The sequence below is a fragment of the Colletotrichum higginsianum genome (genome assembly GCF_001672515.1).
Source record: "Colletotrichum higginsianum IMI 349063 chromosome 7 map unlocalized unitig_7, whole genome shotgun sequence".
In the NCBI taxonomy this organism is placed as follows: domain Eukaryota; kingdom Fungi; phylum Ascomycota; class Sordariomycetes; order Glomerellales; family Glomerellaceae; genus Colletotrichum; species Colletotrichum higginsianum.
The window spans coordinates 1,949,604-1,970,032 of record NW_017263917.1 but is presented as its reverse complement, the minus strand read 5'-3'; the positions used below and the strand labels follow the sequence as shown (position 1 = coordinate 1,970,032).

At 55.2% G+C, this 20,429-nt stretch overlaps 4 protein-coding genes across 4 annotated transcripts; 3 read left to right on the top strand and 1 right to left on the bottom strand.

The window, feature by feature from the left end:
- Nucleotides 1-3,240: 3,240 nt before the first annotated feature.
- Nucleotides 3,241-3,546, top strand: CH63R_10297 (uncharacterized protein; the record flags this gene model as incomplete). Its single annotated transcript, XM_018305271.1, has 1 exon — nt 3,241-3,546. One exon carries the CDS (start codon nt 3,241-3,243, stop codon nt 3,544-3,546), a length of 306 nt encoding a protein of 101 aa, XP_018154695.1.
- Nucleotides 3,547-4,811: 1,265 nt separating this feature from the next.
- On the top strand, nt 4,812-5,156 carry CH63R_10296 (uncharacterized protein; the record flags this gene model as incomplete). The annotated part of the gene is made up of 1 exon (XM_018305270.1): nt 4,812-5,156. One exon carries the CDS (start codon nt 4,812-4,814, stop codon nt 5,154-5,156), a length of 345 nt encoding a protein of 114 aa, XP_018154694.1.
- Nucleotides 5,157-11,950: 6,794 nt separating this feature from the next.
- CH63R_10295 (uncharacterized protein) lies at nt 11,951-12,431 on the bottom strand (the record flags this gene model as incomplete). The annotated part of the gene is made up of 2 exons (XM_018305269.1): nt 11,951-12,107; nt 12,169-12,431. 2 exons carry the CDS (start codon nt 12,429-12,431, stop codon nt 11,951-11,953), a joined length of 420 nt encoding a protein of 139 aa, XP_018154693.1.
- A 7,693-nt stretch (nt 12,432-20,124) lies between these two features.
- On the top strand, nt 20,125-20,429 carry CH63R_10294 (uncharacterized protein; the record flags this gene model as incomplete). Its single annotated transcript, XM_018305268.1, has 2 exons — nt 20,125-20,155; nt 20,263-20,429. The coding sequence occupies 2 exons, from the start codon at nt 20,125-20,127 to the stop codon at nt 20,427-20,429; spliced, it is 198 nt and encodes a 65-aa protein (XP_018154692.1).

Below are 20,429 nucleotides of genomic sequence, written 5' to 3'. Positions count from 1 at the left end.
AAGATTGCCATTACGCAAGGCAGGCTTGGCGCGGCGTTCATACTCGATCAGACTAGACCAGTCCATATCGCCTCGTCTAACAGAGATGCCAGCTGCCCCCATGGACGCGTCGATGGAGTTCGCTGCTTATCATCAAAGGAACATCCTTTCTCAGCGGTGGATCTCTCTTGTTTGAATTCTTCGAGGGACCTCCTAGGACCGACTGCCAGTGGGCGTATCCACTGCTTCCAGGCCTCTGCTATATCAGGCCCCTGGACTGCGTCCTGCTTCCGCAGATCGTCTTCCGTCCGTCCCAAGTCCGCCACCAAGGGGGGCGCACGTCCTCTACTTCACGACCCTGCCAACAGCTAGCTCGTCACCGCCATGAGCTCCCCCAGTTATCACGCCATTTTGTCGTCTGCCGCGATGCTTTGGGACAGGCAACTGGACAAGCACGTCGGCGCCACCCCCGTACAAGGCGTCTTTATTTACAGGATTTCCACGTCAGCCGCGACATTTCAAACGCGCACTCCACGCGGTTCTGCAGAAGGCTCACTGAGGAAATATGGCAAAAGAGACCCCTGACGATGAGCGGACTCTGCGGGCAAGGGGTGGGGATTCGGCACCATTCTGCAGGGGCTCTCGTGACGGCATTAGCATCTGGCTAGCATTGGCCGGTCGGCGGCATTGCAAAACAGCGCACGCTCAAAGAGACGCTGGGTAAGAAGTTCGTAAGCCACCGGCTGTCGTCAAGGGCTCGCGGTGGCAGTTTGCAGCGATTGAAAGACTCAATTCGCTCGCAGCAGAAGGCATCATGGTAACAAGACACCTTGGCGTGCAGCGCAACCCCTATTTCACGCAACGAAAGATTGGTCACTTGGGCCTTGTCACCAAACAAATCGATAAACTGGAAATCCCTGGCTTGTTGGACAAATACGTGCACTTTTTGCACCACACTCAGTCTCTTCCCAATATAAAGCCTGGGGGCTCTCATACATGCAATGCAGACTTGTTGTCAATATCTCGGCGACGGCGAGATTGTTTTCCTGCGTTATGGACCCAGGGGCGTCATTACTGAGTTGTCGGTTCAATTTTTTCGAGCCGATGTCCTCAAAAGAGCACACCCAGCAACAAGAATAGGAGATGCCCCCGCCCGGGATGGTGAGATTGAACAGGGAGTGATCGGAGGTGCCCCATTCATCGCTGTCATCGATCTCGGAGACGAAGCTCCAAAGAGAAAAAGGAAAGAATATTACAATGGGCCTGCTGACATTCCGGCCTTCTCGAAGCTGGCGTTGGACCGGCTCCCAACTCGGTGTTCCATAGCAGTGGTACCGTCCAAGAATCATTGAGAAGGTACCGTGATTTGCCCATCATCAAGAACAAAGAAGGGCGATGCTGCCGAGGACACGATATGGACATTATCAATACCGTCTTGAGCCGTCAATGCCATTGTTGGTCGGGCTCTATGCATCCAGGCGGACCAGAGGAAAACGGATGACAACAACACCTTGTTAAAACGTGGATCACCGACCGGCACGGGCACGTCTTTTTCACCGTCCCATTTTCTCTCTCTCTCTTTTCTTTCCCACTCTTGGCAGCTTGACCTGAAGATCTTCCTTCAGGCAGGCGCCGGCCAGGATTGCCCTGTCTCGGAGTAGACAACAGCGACGCAACCAGGCTAGTCGTCACCAAATGCGCCTATGCGAGGCGTGTACTATGGACACGAGCGTCCCAGGATACCTTCGACTCGGATTCTTATTCCATTTCTTGTTTCTATATCCATGTTGATAAAGGCGGGTATCGATGCTCTGGGAAACCGCCATAGATACGGCCTGACAGCCTTGACTCCCAACGCCCGCACGACGATGGGGAAACAACAGGGAGCAGGCCGGCGAGCATGATTACCAGCCACGGACCCTATAGGTACACTTGCTACCGCCCATGGCGCGCCGCCGACATGCCGATTGACAGCATCCTTGACGTGCACCAGTCGAGCATGTCGTTCAAACTGGCTTCCAGGTGATCACCGTCTAGTGTGAGGTTCGACGGCGCTATTGTCCCAGGGTTCCGCCAGCAGTCGATGGCTGCTACTACTATAGTATGTCGTTTATGGCCGGTGGGCCTCGGTCCCTGAATGATGTCTTCGACAGTTGGTCCAGGCTTCCTCATCCATGGACCATGACCCGTGAGGGCACATCAAACGTTGACAGCCACACCCTTGACGAGTTCTTGGCTGTCCGCTGTGAGATGTCCAACTGCTTCACCCTCAATACCACCCTGTCCTGGGCAAGTCGAGCAAGCCCAAAGCAACGTTGGACTGCATGTGGGGGGTTTTTTTTTTGTGCGCGCTAGGCCTCTTGCCTTCCTCCTCTTGGGCGTTGAAGAAGAATGGAGACAAAGTAACAAGCAACAAGGAGCGGAGCGGAGGCATCTGGTGGGGTTTAGGTTTTTTGTTTGACGGGACATCGTCCATGCGCGCAGAACTTCTCCAGCAGCTGGGTCCCAACAAGGATGAAGGCTCGTATCAAACATTCACGGGCGCAAGCAGGGAACCGGGGCCATGGTTCAAGGGTTCTGTGAATCCAACAGGAAGACACATCATGACAAGTAGCCCGGACCTCAGCACGCCTCAGACGTTGGGCTGGCGGCGGCAGGCAGTGAGATGGCAGCCGCGTCGGGCACGCAGCGGAGAAGGTGATTCACGAATTGGTTTCCCGATGAAGCGTGAGGAACCACGGCAGGCGTGAGATGACAATCGCCGGACTCGGCGATATTGGCCTATGCAAAGCTGCGGTCTCAGTCTCTCATCAGAGAGACCGAGTGTGTTCGGCACCGGGTAAGGGAACAAACAGTTTGGTAGCGTGGTGAGTATGCAAAAATGTCAATGGAAATCAACGAATGGGCCATCCGAGAGTCAGCCAAGCATTTAGTCAGCTACACACGCTACGAACACACACACACACACACTCGCTACACACTCCCTACACACTCCCTACATTGCCTATCTAACCAAGACTACCACCCTGGAGTAGGCATCAGTAACACCTGGCAGGTCGTGCAACTTCGAGACGGAGTCGAATCCGAAACTCCCCACAGGGCATCCGTACTCACATTTTCTTTCCAGCGCTACTGTACAACACTGGGTACTGCCTCTGGGGGTCGGACCAGTGGTGACGTCGACCACTCTGGTGTAAGTATGTGTGTGTGTTTGTGTGTGTGTGTTCAAGAACAGGACGAACACTTGGAGGGAGATTCCCAATGGAGCCAAAGCCGAACGCCCCATTGGACATGGCAATGAGCGACCCAATCTCTCTCTCTCTCTCTCTCTCCCTCCTGTCTCTCTGGACAGACTCTGGATTGGGAATTCGGGCAGATGCCGATGCCGGCTACGGTTTCTGTCCTTGTCACACAACTCCTCACATTCCTGCAGTCTACAGCGGGCCAAGGAGCCGGGCTGCTGACGAAATCCCAGGCCAATGGCAACAGCTGCATGATGCCACGCCGCGGCTCTCCGAGTTGGCCGCATATCCCGGCACTCACCCCAGGGACACCAGTCCCAACTAGGCGTTTTGTCTGCTCGCCCACTGCCTGGGGCCTTGCTGCGAGGTTCCGTTCCTCTGGGCCTTGCCCCCTTTACGCAAAGAAGAGACGGCGCCCTTGCGGATGCAGAAGACTCAATCTCTCTAGTCGACTCCTTCATCAGCCCCGACCCAGTTCTTTGGCCGCCACGTCGAATCTCACATCCGACTGCCGTGTTAGGCTCGTTCGTTGCCTAGATCTATCTCCGTATTGGGCTATCATATATGCAATGGTTCTCAGGTTCACTCAGGCGGTCAAGCCGGCCAAACAATCGTCATCTCCCCCCCGGCGAGGTAGGCCGTCGGCGATGCCTGTTTCGATCCGCCCTCATTTCCAGCAGGACCCATTTGCCCACTGGTCTCGCCTGACATGACAGCGGGCTTTGCCGTCGTTGCTGTGGGCTGCGCAAGACGCCCTGCCCGGTCCGGTTTCCCCTCCTTTTTTTTTCTTTCGGGGGAAGAGGTGTGATGGCCTGGGTGCGCTGAGGATCGGGCGACTATCACACATTGCGTCTCAGGAGGAACTCCAGGGTCCTTAACTGCTGCGTCGTGTCGGGCGTCAAGCGAACCGGATGCAACGGGACTTGGACTGTCGATTCATCCTACTTGGCGCTGGGCCAGGAGAGGAGATGTCTGTAAGGAAACTGTCTGTCCACAGCTTCCAAGACAAAGCAAGCCAGAGAGACAGGCAGCTAGTTGACTCGTTGTTTACGCGACCAGCCGCGAGTGGTTTTGCGGAACAGCACCATGGCCGGCACCACACACCAAAGAAGAGGCGGTTCATTTACCCGACGAAGAGTAGGTGTCTCAAACACCTGGCCAAGGACGTCGGCACCCGCTACACCACGGGCGCTATAGGCACCTGAGCTAAGGCTTATGGGAGGGGGGGCCGAAGTATCATGGAACCGGAAGTAAAATACAAAGTCCGCCCCCCTCATTGCTGCTACGAACGCACAACACCGCTCCTCGAGCAATGAGGCCCATGAAGCCTTGCCGGCTTTGGGGAGCAACTAGGCCCCAAAAGCAGTGAGACAGGGACTCGTGATCACCGCCGACAGCGCGCGAAGTAAAGCTGAAGGACCTGAAGTTGGGGCGACCTACGACAACGGTATAAACCTACAAGGAATATTGGCGAGGAGGCTGGTACGCACTGGCGGTCACTGATTACTAACTAAACTAGCCCAGGGGCACCCACGACGGCTTTGCTCACTGGTCCGAAAGGGGGGGGGGGTCTTCGTCCAATTCCCCCGCATGCGCTATAACATCTTAGCACCCACTGTAGTCAGGAACGAGGGCGTTCTAGCCCGGCTCCGAAGCCGCAATGCTCTCAAGGTCTTTCGGGACGACAACTTGGACTTGCTCCTCCTTGTGCTCTTCCTCTCAAGACACCCAGTTCCTTGTGAGGAAACGGCATGGCTACGACACTGTCATGCAACGGAACAGACCCAAATACCACTCTGCGCCGGGCTAGGGAAGTCAATCACCCGGCGGGCGGGGGTAGGGTTTGATGGGGGTCGCCATGTCGTCGTCGTCGTCGTCGTCGTCGTCGTCGTCGTCGTCGTCGTCGTCTTCGTCGTCTTCGTCTTCGGCAACTGACCGACCATGTCCTTAATGATAAAGGCTATTAGTGTTTGGCCTGCCTGAGCCGAGTCTCGCAGTTGCACTAGGCCGTGGCTTTTCTTGGCAGGTCGATCAGGCACTATATTAGTCGTAGTGGTTTTGATTCAAACGTGCAAACGTGTTGATCAAGTCTGAGGATCCGGGATCACTCTTGCCGAATGACAGGGAGATCGTCCTGAGCCTCAGCTTGGGTTCGACAGTGAAGCTCGGATGACCGACGCATCGAGAACTAGACTGACAAGAGTAGATGATGGCGAGTAATGTTGGACGTCTATCTCTTCAAGGACTGAACCATGTTCAACGGCGTGTAAGTGTGAGTGAGTAAGCCAGCCAGCCATTCACTCTGGCCGGATGTCTTCCGCGAGGACGGTTACCTTGCCTAATTCTCTCTCCCATTGTATGGCGGGGCGCGGCGGATGATATGATGGGCCACGAGATTGCGTGCCAAAGGGGTTCGACGATATCTCAGGTGGACTATTGCCCGCGTCCGAAAAGGACGGTTTGCATCTGGGTCACACATGCAGGGGTGTGAAGGATATATCGGATGCCGACTTCCGTCACGAGACACACATCGCGTCCCTCGCCTTTCCTCCTGCACACACACCCCGCTCCGAGTTTATACGCCGCGCCACCCGCAGCTGCAGAGGCGGCGTTGCTTGCAAACTGGGGTTTACTTGGAGTGAATTGGAGTCGACGCTACAGTACAGTGCCACCGTCGAGCCTATCAGGGAAAAAGGACAATTGAACGCGAGCAACTAGCTTTGCTTCCAGGAATGAAGAGGGGGGCGCTTCGCAACGAGTACATACACCCTCTCGCATCTCTCCAGATAGGGTCCGATGCTTGTCCTGGTAGTTTGCCCGCAGGCGTTCGCAGCAAAAAAAGGCCTGGGGGCCAAAGGAGGTAATGGCATGGTATGGCAGAACGGTACCACTAACATTGGGAGCGACAACAAACTGACAGAGAGGGAGAGGGGGGGAGGGGTTTGATATTGCCTCGCCTGGTCATAGTTGATGACGCCAGCTGCAACTGCCGACCAGCCGACAATCAAGCCCCTTGCTTGGGCAACTCAACCAACCAACCCCCCTGGGCTTGGAAACTCTTCCGTTCCCTCTCCTCTCAAAGATGATGGACAACTAACGAGGTGAAGCTACGGTCTGCCTACCTGGCCACCTCTTCATCTCTGCTCCTTGCAGGCCGGTGTGTAGTCGTTCGAAGATGACGATTACCACCGGCGGCAGTGGAGTTGATTGGTTTCCCCTTTGGCAAATGAGCTCCGGCTACATTGCGCAAGGGGGAAAGACACAAGCAGCGAAACAGCACCGGGCGGCGGCGGCGGCGGCGACGGCGGCGACGGCGGCGCCGTCACCCCACACGCTTTTGGACGCCTTGGGGAGCCGTTGGAACAAGATTGGCGGCGGCATGTCGTGCCGGTCAGGGGTCGTTGAACCCCCTCCCTCTGTTGTTGATTTATTGCTGCCATCTTTACACACTGACTGCTTGTATCTTTGCACACTCTCTCTCTTTCTGTACAAGAGTGTTCGTACACACCTTACGGACATGTACCCAAAATAAACCGACCGTCAAAGCGCGTATAGACTCACTCTAGAGCGGGTCAGTCGAGACACCAACCACCCGTCCATCTCTCTTGAGCTTCTAAGAAAGGCATTACAGCCGCGTAAGGGGTTTCCCTCGCTCCGAAATGGGTTTCTTGACTTTCCCTCCTTCCTCATCTTTCATCTTCATCTCTTTCCATAGGGTTCCAAGGCTTGTGTGATGACACTGCAAGTCGAGTCGTAGGAAGAATGGTTATTTGCTTGACCCGCCGCCGCCGCCGCTGTCTTCTGGTGCCATGGGTTGCCATTACCCCATGATGAGGGAAAATGGCCGCATGGGCCAGGCAAGCTGCAAGCATGGGCTGTTCAATCTTTTGATCGGAATGCACGTCGAACAATATGGAAGGAGAGGTGGTGCATTCGGCCACGGGGGGGATCCAGTCTCGGCCTTTGGGGAGAAGGGAGTAAAAACCCGGCCTGGCATCTTTCGCCTGGATGCACGACGCCGGACGAAACGGTGAATCTGGCATAGGGTGCCTTCCCCCCCCCCCCCCCAAAACACTCTTGACGACTTTGTCACAATGGCCTGTCGCCGAACAGACAAGACGTTGCGGCTCTCCCACGTCTGGGCTGACTAGTCGTCATCGTCGAGTGGCCGACGTTGGCTCATGGGCGCTCTCGTCGTCCCCGCGGGTGGAACGCCAAAGTGTGGGTTTGTTTTGTGTTTCCCTTCACCCCGCGCCGAAGATCGGTTCATTCAGCCTTTTGTCTTTTTTTTTTCTTTTTTCTTTTTTTGCCAATGGTTTCCATGTGATGTCATATCTGGGCTCAACGGGCAAAAAGGAAACCCATCCAACTAACTCTCTCGTCATAAAAGAGACGAACACTATTCCGGACGTGCGAGGAGAGTTTGGGGTTGCAGCCTCTGCGGAACGGTTCCCACACTTGACAAAAAACAAGGTCATCGTCGAAAACAGGGTCGCCGTGCAGCAGGCTCGACCATGTGCTGCACGTTGTACTACTGCAGGCGAGGATCAGAGGAGAGGACTGGAGAGGAGGAGTAAATAGTCCGGCTTGCTTGACCCGGCATTGTCGAGCAGGAGACGGACAAGGACAACCGCCGTCCCCCGCCGCAACTCAATTCGCGGCTTAGGCATTCGAGCAAAGTGCAGAAAGATATCGACTGCTTACTTGCTTGCTTGTTTGCTTGCTACTGACGGGCAACGACGACGTCTTGAACCGAAACTGCATCTGCCGTCCCGTCATCGCCAATCGTCATTCTACCTGCACATCTTCTGAATGGCCCCTCATGCAGGTCGTGCTGCGAGTGGAATGGGCAGACGTCCGTCCCTCCGCAGATGGAGCATGCACGCCCGCACGGCATCACGTCCGGTTGGGGCCGGGCCTCCTCTTCGACCCCCCCGGTCTCTTCTCCAAAAATGTAGGCTGCGTTTCTGTGCGTTTGGCTATGGCTTCCTGCAGGCCGGCAGATGCTGGCTGGCCCTGCATTGATTGTGAGATGTGGGAAATGACGGGAAATGGAAGGGGAAAATGATAAAGATTCGATCCCGTCGGCAGCCCCCCCCCCGCCCCCCGGCCCTCATCCCATGTTTCTCCAAGAGATCCCGTTGCTTCTTTCTCATCCATTCCTTCACTCTCACTCCCTCTCTCGGTCACGAGAATAAGCAAGACAAAAGAAAAACGAAAGACTAAAGGAAGAAAGCTGACTGCACGCGCGGGAGCCTGCGTAATCGGCTCTGCGGATTCCGCTCGTGTTAGGCGACACGCTATCGGCATCTCCTCTCGAAGCTCAAACCAGCTCGCCCCGAGTCTTCCATGCTGCCTGCGTGAAACAGTCGAGTAGAAGTTCACCGAGCCGGACACGCCGCACGAGTTCCTTCGGCAGGCTTTTACCCGTGTATCCCATACAATCCTTGGCATACCGAATCCCCCACCCTAGGAGAGGCTCTCGAAAGACTGGAAAAGGGGGTCTGTGGGATAAGGCGGCTCCGCAAAAGATACACATGGGAGGAAGGAGAAACAGGAAAAGAAGGATGGACCTATATCGGCATATTCTGTGTCCGAGGGCGACGGGAAGCAACGTGGCCGGGTTGACGATGTCGGGACAACGGCCGGAGGGGAGGCCGTTCGCCGACTTGTGTTTATGCCGTCTTTGAGACGGATGCAAACAAACAAACAAACACACACACAAACAAACAAACGAACGAGTATACATACACAAATACGTAGATACACACAGATCATACACACGCACACACAAACCATACCGATGGGTGTGGCTCACGAGTGGCAACCCGGACACCAGGGCCCGTTCCTGGATCTCCGTGCTCGTCTTTTAGTCCCAACCATCTTCCTTCCGGTCTCTCTGGTGTTGGGCGATGCCGTACCCCAGATCCCGGGACCGTTCGCCCACTCGCTCGGGCGGGAAAGAAAGACAAACCGTTGGGGCGCGGCGGCGAACGAGCGCCGTCTGTTCTCGCGCCACGCTAGATAACGGCGTGGTGCAGACTTCACGGCAGGGTCAGCGGGTACCTGTGCATCCGTGTGCAAGTCTGTGACTTTTTTGATGGATGGGTGAGGATGACGACGGCAACGACGACCAAGACCGTGAGCTGGATGAACTGCGTGGCGTCTCGGCGTCTTTGGTTTTTTTTTCTTCTCTTCCTTCTTGCGCACGGAAGAGAAGCAGGTGTGTCGCTTTCCCGTCCGTCTAGACTTTGGAGGGGGGAAATGTCCATGTGGACGGGTGTCCGTCCGTCCGTCTTCTCGATCTAGCCTGCGAGAGATCGCGAGGCGGCGCTCGTTCCTGGTGTTCGTGCGAGAAGACGTAGAAGGTGAGGGACCCAACGGCCAGGAAACGAACTGCATCTACATACACCCGGACATTCCCCACGAGACGAACGAACGCACAAACGACATCGCTACTGCACGTACTACACTGTACGTGCGGGCGAACAGGTAAACCGAACGATGGACCTGGCGAGAGAGAGTAAGTGTGTGTGTGTGTGTGTGTGAGAGAGAGAGAGAGAGAGATAGAGAGAAGAGGAGGACTGAGCACACATAACACGCAAGTGGTTTGGTTTCCAGCCGTCTTCCATCGGTGTTCCTGCTCGAGTCCCCTCGAGGCCTTTGGGTACAAACATGAGATCTTGACAGCGTCAAAACAAAAAAAAGGGCCGTTCGTGGACTTGGCGGCCTTGCGGCCGGTGCGGATCACGGTTCCCTTCCTCGGTCGTCCCATCAACGGGCATTCGGTAGCCCTTTTGAAAACCTGTTCACCTCGGGGCTTTGACTCGTCTCCCTCGTTTTTGTTTTGTTCTTGTTCTTGTTCTGTTCTTCCCCGTCGGCCTCCGTGCCATTTGTTCCTCTCCGTGCTCCTCTGTCGTGTCGTGGATGCCTCCATCTGGCGGGATGTCTATTCTGTGCTTCTACGCCAGCATTCTCCGTGCCCAGTTCCGTGAGTCCTTTCCCATCCCCAACTCTCCGTGTTCTTGTTCTTCTCTTCCGTGCTCCGTCGAGTCCGTCCGTCCCGTACGACGCCTACCTCCGTGCACCCCCCCCCCCTTCTGTCCGGTCCTAAGAAGCCAAGATTCTCTGTTGACGAGAAGACACCGCCAGCCCGTGAGCAGAGTCACGAGATACGGCGGTGGAAGGGGTCTTCCAAAGATAGAACGGAGGTTTTTCTGGTACATCTTCCCTGCTAGGCTGCCCACGAGGCAGAAAATAAAATGACGAAGCTACGGGGAATTACTCTCCCCATTCCCAGATCCCTTCCCTCTTCCGCGTCTTCCGACCCCAGGGGGACCCGTATAAGTCAACGACCGAACTTCAGGCCTGCCAAGCCCGAAGTCACGGCTGCCCACGCGGCTATGGAGGACGAGCGCCGAGAGCTTGCATACAGAGCTTGCATACAGAGCTTGCATGGGGAACAGACTTCTCGATGGCTCGCAGAGCAGTCCACACGGCGGCTTACATGACTCGGGCTCAGGAGAGGAAGCAGTTTTCTTCCCCCGATAGTTCGTTCCAAGTCGATCGTGATAACACGAAGAGAAGAAATGGGAAACGGAAAAGATCGTGAGACAAGACCAAGTGGATTATCTCGGCCTCCCCATTTCCCACCCTTTTAACACACACACACACACACGCCCCCCCCTCTGTTCTGTTAGCTAAAGTGCTAAAGCCACGACGACGGACAATAGCGTGAAGGAACGCTCAGACCGTGAGGATTTGTGAAGCCCCCATCACGTTGAGGCCGAGAAGGGGAAGGGGCGTAAATAACGTGGGAAAAGATGGTTATCGGCCGACGCAAGGCTAGTCCGACGGAGACGGAGTTGGAAATGATGACAATCGACAACTAACCGGTCTGAGAAAAGGTCTCTCTCATCTCTCATCTCTCTATCTCAAGTGGCAGATGAGCAACTGCGGAAGAGGAAGCCATCGCTATCCGAGTGAGCATCCAGCCCTCACACGACAACTATCGGACCCCCCTCTCGACCCGGCAAGCTTCCTTTCTCCCAGACTGAGTCGTGGCAAGGGCGAAGTCGTCGCGACGCGAGGTCGTCTGAAAGCCGCTTGCACAAGGCGCAGTATACCTTTCTCAACTCAAATCTAGCCTTTCCCTCTTGGACCGTCACCACACTCCCCCCCCGCTTCAAAACATCCGATGTGTGAGCCTCCGTTCCTTCTCACAGGGATCCGGTTCTTGTTCTGGCCAGAAATTCTTCTTTTTCAGCCTCATGGGAAGTTGAGTTGTGAAATGTGACGGGTGGGAAAGGGAAACCCAAACCCCACCCACGGCAGAAGAAGAGAGAAGAAACACCCAGCAACAACGAAAAAACAACAACAATAACCGACAACACGAAGGGCAGGCTGGTTTCACCAACTGTCATTGTCTGTGCCGTCGAGCAACAGTCTCTTCGGTCTAGAATTTAGCGTCGGTTGGTGGCTGATACGTATTGTTCGAGTCTCTCTCTCTCTCTCTCTCCCGTTCTCGCTCCATGGTTGCTTTTCCCGCCTTTCTCCTTCACACACACCCTCCATTTTTAAACTTTTTCTTACTCCTTGCTTCTTTCCACGTTAGTGTCGATTAGGCAGGTTTTTGGTGACCTCCAAGTAGGCTCGCTCTTTGGGTTGGAAACGATGGGAAGTCCGGCTTTGGTGTGTCGTCGTTGGCCGCCGTCCGTCGTCCTCCCTGACTAGTCAGTAGCCTCAATGCCAACACCAACGCCAACACCAACGCCAACGCCAACGCCAACGCCAACGCCAACACCAGTGAGGGAACGCCAATCGGGGTTCGCCTGGAGAGGGATGACCGATGGAGCTTCGTGCTGGCTTGTCGGGCTGATGATGGAGCTGCACGAATTCGTCCGGTAGCTGCAGGCCGCTCGGCCATGGTTCGTTTGGAGAGTCGCACAGCCTGGCCTTCTTCTCTCCCCCCGGACGTGACTGCGTCGGTGCCGATCCACCCGGCGTTTGGGACGAGGTCGTTCTTCTGATACAGTGTGATGCTGGAAGAAAAGGGGAGCGTTTGGCTTCACTGAGGAAACCGTGATTCTGCGATTCCTCGTCTTTGGTCGGCCGGAGCAGACCATGACGAGTCGCTGCTGTTGTTGCCGCTGCTTCCTTGGCCCCTTTGCCCGTGCGAGCCGGACTTTGGGGCGAGGCGCAGTTTGGCATGGAGAGGTTCGCCAGGAACGCGCTCTTTCTCTCTCTCACTCTCTGCAAGGTCTGTGGGGAACGACGACAAGCCTGGCCGGGCACATGTTCGGCCTCATGTTCGTCTTGTCAAATGTCACCTTGCCCCTCTTTCTCTCTATCTATCTATCTATCTCTCTCTCCTTTGGCTCGTCTATGAAGCCGGCTGCCACGGAGGGGACGCTGGGCGGGCACTGACGGGACCTCTCGCCGACGCCGTTTTCCCCAAGGACTCGTCCCATCGACGCAGCCGTTTGGCTGTGGAAAGAAACAGATAGATAGGGATACATAGCGGGGGAGTCGACGGCAGCAGCAGCAGCTGCTGCTGCAAGGCGACCAACCAGTCTGCAGGCGGCATGGGTGTAGATGGAGCAGCACCTGGCGTGCCTGGCGTGCCTGACTATACTGTTGTGGCGTGTGCCTGTTCGCCGGAAGACTGTGCGTCGCAAGGGAGTGCGTGTGTGTGTGTGTGTGTGCGTGTTGACGACGCCACCTATCGTCCGTGGGGATTGTGTGTCTCAGCTCAAGAGTCCTTCATATTCGTTCTCAAGGCGGACGGCGGCCGTCTTCCCAGTTCTTCTCTAGGGCTGTCAGATGCTCCATTAGCAGACGCCCTCCTCATGATGCCTCTGGCTGGCGGTGTTGATGGAGGGGCGGGGGGGTTCGTGTTGGGACACCGTTTTGCGATACGTACCCCAAGACTACTTGTACAAGTGCACACATGCTATTCAGTTGGAAAACTCTTGACGAGTATTACGTTGCAGATCTCATGCATATGCTCTTCTCACGACCGGCCGATAGAAGCTCCGGGGAGAGGTCGTCACACTTAGCCTTCATGCCGCAGGCCCCATCCATGTAGTGGTTTGAAGACTAGGCAGATGAGAAATTCCCAAATCGGCTCGAAGCGGGATGTTTAGTAAGGACAGTTGGATATCCATGCGAATTGCAGCCCTCTTCATTAACCTCTTTCGTCGCTACCCCCCCCCCCCCCCCCCCCCCCTTCTTGACTTGAAAGTTGAAGGTGTGCTTCTTCGGGGGGAGCACCGATACTCCGGGTGTGGCTGTTGGAACTTCAACGAGGCGGATGGATCGATCTCCAGAGCAATTTCCACAGTCTTTTGGACTCATGGCCGGTGCCTGAAACTGGTGCGAAGAGGTTGCTCCTTCGCCGTTGGAACCGGCGAAGCATCTGTCAGTTTCGCATCACAGAGGCAGTGGTTCGCTCCAAAACATTGGAGCTTGGGACTTTGGCTTTCCCCAAAGTACCGTCGTGGTTAGCGTGCCCTCCTCGAAATAGAGTCTAGTCGAAACGGAGGCAACGAGATGTTCATTCATCAACCCCCCTTTACAGCTCCACAGCACAGTCCAGAGGCCAGAGTCTAGAGTGAAGGTACTGGTGGTTGCTTACTACAGTATTGGTACCCTGTACTCTGTTCCACCAAAAGCCAACTCGTTTCTCTTAGTTGCCGGCCATGTCGAGTCATTTGGCGGGTGTCGGACAGCGTTAACAAAAACCCCTGCGGTCTTCACAGCTCCCCGCCCCCAATTGCGAAATTTGCACCATCAAGGGGAGGAAGGGGGAAGGGAAGCCATCCGCAGGGCGCTTTCTCGGCGAACGAGTCTGTGTCGGTATCCAGAGTTTGACCTGGGATGGTTTTCTCTTTCGAGCGACGTGCATCCGCTAGGTATGTTTCGTAGACACCCCCCCTGTCCATTCGTCAGTTGCTGCAGACAGGGCAAGGGAGAGCTTTCTCCAATAAACAACCCAGCTTTAGTCTTCGACTAGGGTGTGTGTGTGTCTGGCGGGGCTGGAATCGCAACATCCGGCTGACCAACAGACGGGCCTGTCTGGCGGGGCGGCTCCAGTGAGTGCTCCGGCAGATATGAAGGTTGATATGTTGCTCTGATACGCACCTACGCTACTGGATGGAGCCCTTTTCACTATCCCTATCTGTACAGGATGTTTGGACAAGGCTTCATATCGCAAAGAACCGCCCCTCCCGCCCTTCCCGGGGTGATGAGAGAGAAAGAGAAAGGGAACGGGAAAGTCTGTTGTTGTTCACCGACTGCGAAGAACCTCGCGGTGCTTCCGCGGTGGATGCGTGGGCCGCCGTCAATCAATGTCTCAGAGTTCGGAGAGTGGCCACCTCTCGTTGAACTGACGCTGGGCTAGACCTGTTGGAGTAGGAGGATGAAGGGGAGGAGTGGGGAAGAAGGACGAGGGTGGGAGGGTGATTCAAGAGGCTTGTCAAGCTGTCCTAGACCTCCTTGCCCTCCTTGCCCTCCTCCTCTTCCCCCCTCCTCCCTCCTCCATCTTAACTTTGCTTTGGAGGTGAAGGAAGGCACCCCGCAGTGATCCCACGTGCCCGGAAGGCAATCCGGTGTCAAGGGGGGGGGGGGGATGAGCCTGTGTCCAGTGTACTTGTAGGTAGCGTAACTTGAACGGAACAGTGGTGGTGGTGTACGAAGTATGTGCCTCGGTTGGCCGACCTGTCGTATGTTCGACAACATGCGGGTACCATAATGTTACTCTTCTGCAGAGGCGAGGCGGCCGTTATGTGAGGCCGAACTCTCGGTGCCGAATGGACGATGGAGAACAAGGCAAACTCGGCCCTCCTTGTTCGTCAAAGCCATCCAAAGGACGGCGAACTGACTTGTAGGAGGCTCGCTTCATAGTGGGCTTGGTGAGCTTTCAGCCTGTGGTCAGTCCAGTTGCAAGTGCAGAGAGTACCAACACGCGCATGTGACATGCATCGTACTGCCGTGATATTGCACCGTCAAGCGCACGAGTCGTAGAGTGGTCCGAAACAGCCACGGATACCTCTGGCAAGCACTCTCCCTGTCGGCGTCCGGCTGTATTCCCACTACCTGTACTTGTACAATGCCCTCTACTTGCATCAAGGTTCCTGACTCGGGGTGATCCTCGTCTTGGGCCTGGACTGGGAGAGCCTAGTGGGGGAGGTGAGTGAGTATCTCGCCCCGGCAGAGGCCCGGCGCCTTTGAGTTCCCGAAACCCAAAGCAGGCGATTCCCTCTCCTGTAACATGCCGCACCTGCAGTCGTGATTTGCGCCGTGATCCGGTGTCTGATTGAAGTCTAAAGCACTTGGAGGGGCATCGTCAGGGTTACGATTCCATTGGATTGCTGTAGACATGCATGCTCAGTAAGTAGCCTGTACTGACCTTACACACCGATTTCACGTGCTAAACCAACGAGCGAAACCACCCCAACCAGATACCTGTACATCTAAGATTGCCTTTGACAAAGCCGGGAATTGACGTGACCCGGGGTGTAACATGTAGCAACTATTTGCAATGCCGTCCCTGCAGGGTGGCCAACGACGTGTCCTGGCTGGGCAAAGGGATAGAAAGGATGATCGACGTGCTAAAAGCAGATCCCTTAGCGGCATCGGTCGGCCACAGTCAATAAAACTCAGAGTGAGAGAAAGGGAGAGAAAGTAAGACGAAAATTCCTTCACGACAGGGGCGACGGGTTGCCGGGAGGTCCGGTTTGGAAGACCCCATCCGCTAACGGGAACCTCGTGATGCCTTGCGTGTCAAGGGGAGAAGCTCGACAACCCAAGCAGCTGGCGGGTCTCTACAAGGTCTATGCTCAGCGAGTGGTCAGTTGCGGTAGATGAGCCAACCTCGCACCAGAATGGCCTGACCAGATCTTCGTACAGAGAGGTTGAGAGAGCTGCTCTGATGAGACGCTACGGCCGGCCAGGCCCAGCAGGTACCCATTCATCTCTGTTCCTACGAAGCGTCTGCGCCGACGCCGTTCCATAACGTAACGGGCCTGACTTGGCTCGTTGTGAGAGAGGCTCAGAGCGGCCCCTCATTTGAAAATCAACCCGACGGCCTCGGAGAAGCTCGCGGTGAGGACCACCATCAGAGCCAGTGCAGGTATCATCGCCAAGCCGGCTTGCAAGGAGACGGACCGGCCTTGGATTGCGTCGCCATCATGCTTTCCTTGGTTCGCCCCTCTTGATAGGTTTGGTTACTCACAAGAGAACTCTCTCGGTCGTGGATCGGACGGCGTTCGAGTCAGTCCCCACGGGCGGATTCCATGGTGGACGAGAAATCCCATCCTGAGCTTTTAAGTTGACGGTAATAATACGATGTGCTAGCTCGAAAAACTTTGACGTACCGGGGGAGCCCATGCCAGAGGATGGCGACTCTAAACTTTGCGTCAACTTTGCGTCAACTTTGCCTGCGAAGCTCTTGCCAGTCTTACTGGTAGAGCTTGTTGTGTCATCTCCAGCCGCCCCTCAGCATCAATCGCTAGTTCCTAATTCAATATAATGCGCTAGCCCTCGGTGGTGTGGGTGGCGGACTCTTGTAAGCCGGATGTTGAGTCGAGGCTTTTCTCAAGTTATTTCCGGAGGGCTGAGTGTGAAGGGACAAAGTTGGTAGTAGTAGTATATTGTGTCAGCGGTGACTAGGGAGGCAGACTACTCTCCGTTTCGGACAGTCTCGTCTCAGGTCCAATACGTTCCAAGAAACATTTCGTGGCGGCATACTTTCCCGGGAGGCGCCAGATCTCGAGAAGCTCAGCTCAGCTCTACACTCTGTACTCGCTCCTCCGAGTTTAGACCAAGGCGAAGGAACGAACGGCGGCCCTCGAAGCGAAAAGCTGCGACGCTTGGCGAGCTTTTCGGGCTAGGAGCCCCAAAGGCAGATTGGCCAGGCATGTCCCACATCAGACACATCAGAAGCTTGGTGCCTTGCTTGGTGCATGGCCAGAACTTGTTTGACGGGTATGTCATCGAGTTTAAGCCGATGGTACCTGATTCTCGGGTGAGACTGGCACCGCCCAATGCAACAACTCGGGTGTGAGACGTACCGTGAGACAGCTTCATCTCAAGTCGGAGGAGCGGGGGGGGGGCAGCATATACAGCTTAGGTTTCCGATCGCCCGAGGAGTCCACCGAAGACTGGACCAACACATGGCCTGAATGAGAGTTGCAAGATGAGAAGAGTGCACAGATTCCCGGCGGTTGGACATGGTTCTCAGGAGATCTGTCGTGTCACAAAAAAAAACAAAAAAAACCAGCGGACGAGCAAGTACTCGAGATGCTGCGGTGGCCCAGTGGAGCCCCCGGCGGTCCGGCACGGGCGGATCCGGTCAAGACCGACATCCTAGCCGTCCTGCCGAGCCGGAGCGTGCCGATCGTCATCAGAGAAGGGTCCGGCATCCACCCTTGAGACGCCGGAACAGCGTCACGAGGGCAGTCCAAGTCATTTGGGGGCCGTGAAAGACTACATTGGGCGCCAGGTCATGACCACAATGATGAATCACTGGTGGGCCAGGCCGAGGCATCCTCGTAACGAACCACACGGAGACCCCGTTCAAGCCTGTCTGAACAAGGCAATCGAGTCGCGCGCGTGCCCTATTGTGGTGGTGTATTTGTCAATGTCGAGTGCGGCGACGTGCCCCGTAACCATGCGTCAAGCACTGCGTAGCTACTGGATGATTGCTTCTCCGTGAATTCGAATTGACAAGATGCAATGCTTTTTTGTGACAACGTGGATCTGCAGGGCCGCGTGATGCATACGCTACCTCGAAAGAGCTCCTCATCATCTGCGGCGCTGGATGGCGATGACGAGGTTGGCTAAAGCCAGTGTCTGCTCCCTAAAAGCAGACGCGAGAATAACATTGAGACGCCCCCCCCCCCCAGGGTGCAGTGCATACACATGGAAAGGGGCAACTAAGATCAGCCTGCAGGATCTCGCAGGAAAAAGCAGCCATTTTGAAAGGAGAGGGTGGGCACCTTACCCTGGCGTCGGAACCCTCAAATGAGCATCGTTGTGGCCATTGCTGCAGCTAGAGCTGCAACTGCAGGGTGCTGAACGCTATGCATGTGGTGTAGTCGTCGACAAACAAGCCAAGAAATCGACACATCAAGCCGGGGGGAGACCCGGGTCTCTCATTTTCTTCTCTAGCGTATGTCCTGTGGCCTCAAGCGCCGGGATGATATGGACGAGGGGGGGGCTTAAGCATGCGATATCTGACGAAAGGACGCTGACTTGTTGAACATATTCGTACCCAGGCCGGCTCGCTTACTGAAATCCCTGCCAGAGGCGCTGTCCCCGCAGGAAAAGCAAGCATGCATCTGTCGATTGGATCCCGAGGGAATTGTCTGTCAGAGGTTGATGTCCCTCCCCCGATTCGGATGAGATGGCGCCGGTTGTAGATCGAGGATCGAGCCAATCTCGCAGTGCAGAAGCAAAAACCTTCAGGCCGATGGGGTCAAGATGCAGTCTGCTGCAGTTACACGATGCGATGTGGGGATTCGAATGTGAGGGAGAGAAAAAGCATGCCCTTCAGCTGATGAACAAAGAATCCTGTGATGGGCATGTTTGCTTGTCATGAACCCCCCCCCCCCCCCTCGTCGTAGGAACTAGTCGATCAACCGCACCTCCTCCTGATTGTTTGTTTATTTGCTACCAGGGGGAAGACGAGAAGTCGGGTCTCCGGCTCAGGGGGGTTGTGATTCCGGCGACGGATGGGACGCGGCTCAAGCAGTCATCCCCGACGATATCACCAAGCGCCCGCGTCGGATCACCGCGCGGAAGAGACCCGGACAGGTCCGGACAGGGTGGCCTCGCACCGATAAAACCCCGTTGACAGCCAGGCGGAGCCGGTCAGATGGCATGATGATAATCTGACAGGCCGGGGGCGGGGAAGCCGGCTGGTCTTGGAAGCAGACGAAGAAGAGGAAGAAAAAGCAAACATGGCTGTATGTATCTTCAATATCGACACTGTGTCACCGCGACGCCCGGCGGGGATATCGCTCATGCAGATGTTTGCCTGTCCATGCTTGCTTTTTCCGGAGCCATACCTACAAAAAGGAGCCGCTTGGTATTAGTTGATTTGTCTCGCTCATGTCTCTCTTCTCGTCTACTGAGCTGTCACTTGTCGATTCCGGACACGAGAAAAAAACGCTGTTGGCGAAAGGAAAAAGCAAGACGAGAAGACTTGTGGCGTGTTCTCGTTTTTGGCGATAGGGAGAGAGAGGAAGGTGGCAAAATTGTAACACTGCATGGCCCCAACGGGCGTCTTGGATAGTCGATGGCGTTCTGAGACCAAACCTGTTCTGGGTCCTTCGGCGAGTCTTCCGTCCTGCTCAGGTTGAAACCGAACATCCTCGTTGGGGGTGTTTGTTGAGAGAAGAAACACGTGTAGGCAGCATGGAGGCTTGGAAGATCGATGATGTCAAAGGAGGAGGAGGAGGAGGTGACTGGAATCTAGGGTTATGTGTTTGTGAAGCAAGCCACGGTTTCGACTACGGCGCGTGCTGGTTGTTTGGTTTCAATGCTGTTGAAGTACATGCTATGATATTGTAGTGTTTATTGATGCGACTCTCTGGCGTTGCCGGAAGTGTACAAGTTATCCGTCTCTTGGTTTCAAAATCCTGCCGGCAGTCGCTCCAGATACTATGGAGAGAATGGCATGCGATGATGATAGCATACATAAACAGTTGGAAAGACAACCGAATGAAAAGCAGTGTGCGACAACGAAGCCCGTGGGCAAAATGCATTATGTGAAGTAATGATGGTGTTCTCTTGTTTGAGCCTTCCAGATAAAAGACAATCTAGTAGCGCGTGCCTAACTGTACCGTAAGTAATTGAGTGTTGCTTTTCATGAAAACAGTTGGACTTTATGAAGCTCACCATGTACTTCAACGTCGATAACATTGTCATATGTTAGGCATAGACTAATCACACAACAATTCCATCTGGTTCGTTACGCCAGGCCAACTAGGAGACGAATCGGTTTGGAAATGTAGCACCATTTCAAATTGCCTCATAGTGCTTCCTAGCATCGTCGAGCCTGCTGAAGACGTCCTCGCCATATACAGAGACACCATCCGGGTCGGCGTAGATGAATGTGCCGGTGACATGGAACATGGCCACCATATCCTTTACGTCTTCCGATTCTTCGAGTGTATGGAGGTCACCCGGAAGCAGCGGGCGTAA